Source organism: Pteropus vampyrus, unplaced genomic scaffold (assembly GCF_000151845.1).
Source record: "Pteropus vampyrus isolate Shadow unplaced genomic scaffold, Pvam_2.0 Scaffold672, whole genome shotgun sequence".
Lineage (NCBI taxonomy): Eukaryota > Metazoa > Chordata > Mammalia > Chiroptera > Pteropodidae > Pteropus > Pteropus vampyrus.
This window is the reverse complement of record NW_011889453.1, coordinates 50266-52320: the sequence shown is the minus strand read 5'-3', so window position 1 is coordinate 52320 and position 2055 is coordinate 50266. Positions and strand designations below refer to the sequence as shown.

The window sequence follows — 2055 nt, the reverse complement described above, 5'->3', positions numbered from 1 at the left end:
GTGAGGAGGGTGAAGGAGGTCTTCGGGGCGGACGCCATGAGACACGTGGTCCTCCTCTTCACCCGCAGAGAGGACCTGGGGGGCGAATCCCTGCGCGAGTTTGTCACCAAAACCAACAACCGCAGCCTGCGGAGCCTGGTGCGCGAGTGCGAGGGCAGATACTGCGCCTTCGACAACCGGGCCGCGGGGCCGGGGCAGCGGGAGCAGCTGGAGGAGCTGATGGCCGTGGTCGAGAGGCTGGACAGGGAGCGCCCGGGCGCCTTCCTCAGGAACGACCTCTTCTTTGAGGCGCAGAGGCTGCAGAGGGACGGGGGCGGCGCCGGCGGAGGAGCCCGCGGGAGCTACCTGGCCCAGGTGCGAGCGCAGGTGGAGAAGCACAAGCGAGACCTGGAGGAGAGCGAGAGATGCTGCGCGCCCAGGGCGCTCCTTGGGGCCAAAAAGTGGATCCTTCTGCATATGGAGCTTTGTATCTGTCTGGTTTGGTGCAGCTTACTTCTCCTTCTCATTCTACTGACCATCTGGTACCATGTTTAATTCTGTACGTAGTCGGAGCATTTCCCAAAGTATCGCCGATTCAGAAATTAATTCTCACGGTCCAGGCAGCTCACATTCCCCGTCTTTTTCATAGGCTCTTGGTTTGAGTCAGGCCTTTGCCTCTTCCCCATGGAGCCAGGGGCCTCAGAGGGTCCCCAGCTCAGCTGAAGAGATGCCTGGTGGGACTGTTACAGTCCCCATTCCCTCTGCCAGCGACCAGCTCAGGAACGGGCCTGAAACCCAATTCAGGCCGAGGAGATGTAGGTACGCTTCTACAGAGGTCTCTTTCCCCAGGAGAGACCCACAGAGAGGACAGCCTCTCTCTGGGCACTGTTGGGTCTGAGGGTGATGCTTGGAACTCCCAGAGCCATCAGCCTGAGGCGGATGGCAAGGCTTCAAAGCAGAGCCCACTTGAGCTCCTGAATCAGCCAGCCCCGAGGCCTACCCCATTTCTGAACGTCAGCCAATAAATTCTCTTACTGTTTAAGCTGTTTGAGTTTGGGCTCTCTTTTCCCGGCATTTGAAAACATTTGAATAAACGACATGTTCTCTGCCCTCTTTTAAACAAGATCCTTAAATTTCTCCGAACTTCCCCGTTCTCATGCTTCCTCTGAGGGAGGACTCGCGTCTGCTACTAACAGGCCGGCTGCTTTGCAGACATGCACTGAATCCTGAATAAAGTGAAAACAGTTTTTAGTTGGCTTATTTTGGAGAAGGACAATGAGACAGGGCGGAAATGTGCCATCTCCAGGCAGGTGTCCGGTTTCTCCTCCCTTTGGGGGAGAAACAGAGCTCACATTTGAACACTCCAAAAAATTGGGCGAACACCCGTGTCAGAGTAAAGGGGTAACAAAGCCCGTTCTCCTTCGCTGCTGTAAAATATCCTTGGGTGACTCTCCAGCAAGACTCCCCTTGAAAATCGAAAAAAGAGAAATGTCATCTGGATTACCAGGTGACACTGATCGTGATGAAAGGGATGTCTTGTTGGTGTACTGCACCCCACCTGGGAGGCCTGGGACCAGCCCCCCTGCACCCCTGGAGGGGGCTGTCGTCCTCCAGCCCTGCTCCCTAGTACTCACTCGGGCCAAGTTCACGCCCAGTCTGATGGACGAGGAGACCAGCCATGGTCTCCTGGAGACAGGACCCATGCCCCAGAGGGTTTCAAGGCTGGGATATTCAGATCCAAAGCTGTCAGTGTCCTCTGAGCAGCCAGCTCTCCCTCTGAAGGCCCAGGCCAGTGAAGGGAGCCACATGTCACAGGGTGGCCCAAGACAGAAGCATGATTGCCACCCCAGCATTGCCATCAGTGACGGCATAGTGTCCCTCCCGCCTCCTCAGAGTCCGTCTCCTCTGCATCCCCGTTCCTATTGTTACGACTCAGGCCCTAATCCCTGGGGAGAAAGTCTTTCTTCTCAATGTTGTCCCGACGCCAGGCTCACGCTTACATAGTTCAGCCACCAAGTTGCTGCAGCATCAGCTTCTTAAAACGACCTGCCGAAAAGCCGCCAGTGACTTCCTGTT

At 56.2% G+C, this 2055-nt stretch overlaps 1 protein-coding gene across 1 annotated transcript in view; it reads left to right on the top strand.

The window, feature by feature from the left end:
• Positions 1–1107, top strand: part of GIMAP5 (GTPase, IMAP family member 5) — a 2123-nt gene extending 1016 nt beyond the window's left edge. The window contains exon 2 of the mRNA XM_011385211.1: positions 6–1107. Within this exon, the coding sequence (XP_011383513.1) occupies positions 6–534 (529 nt within the window). The 3' untranslated portion in view covers positions 535–1107. The remainder of the gene's footprint in view (positions 1–5) is intronic.
• The last annotated feature ends 948 nt before the right edge of the window (positions 1108–2055 follow it).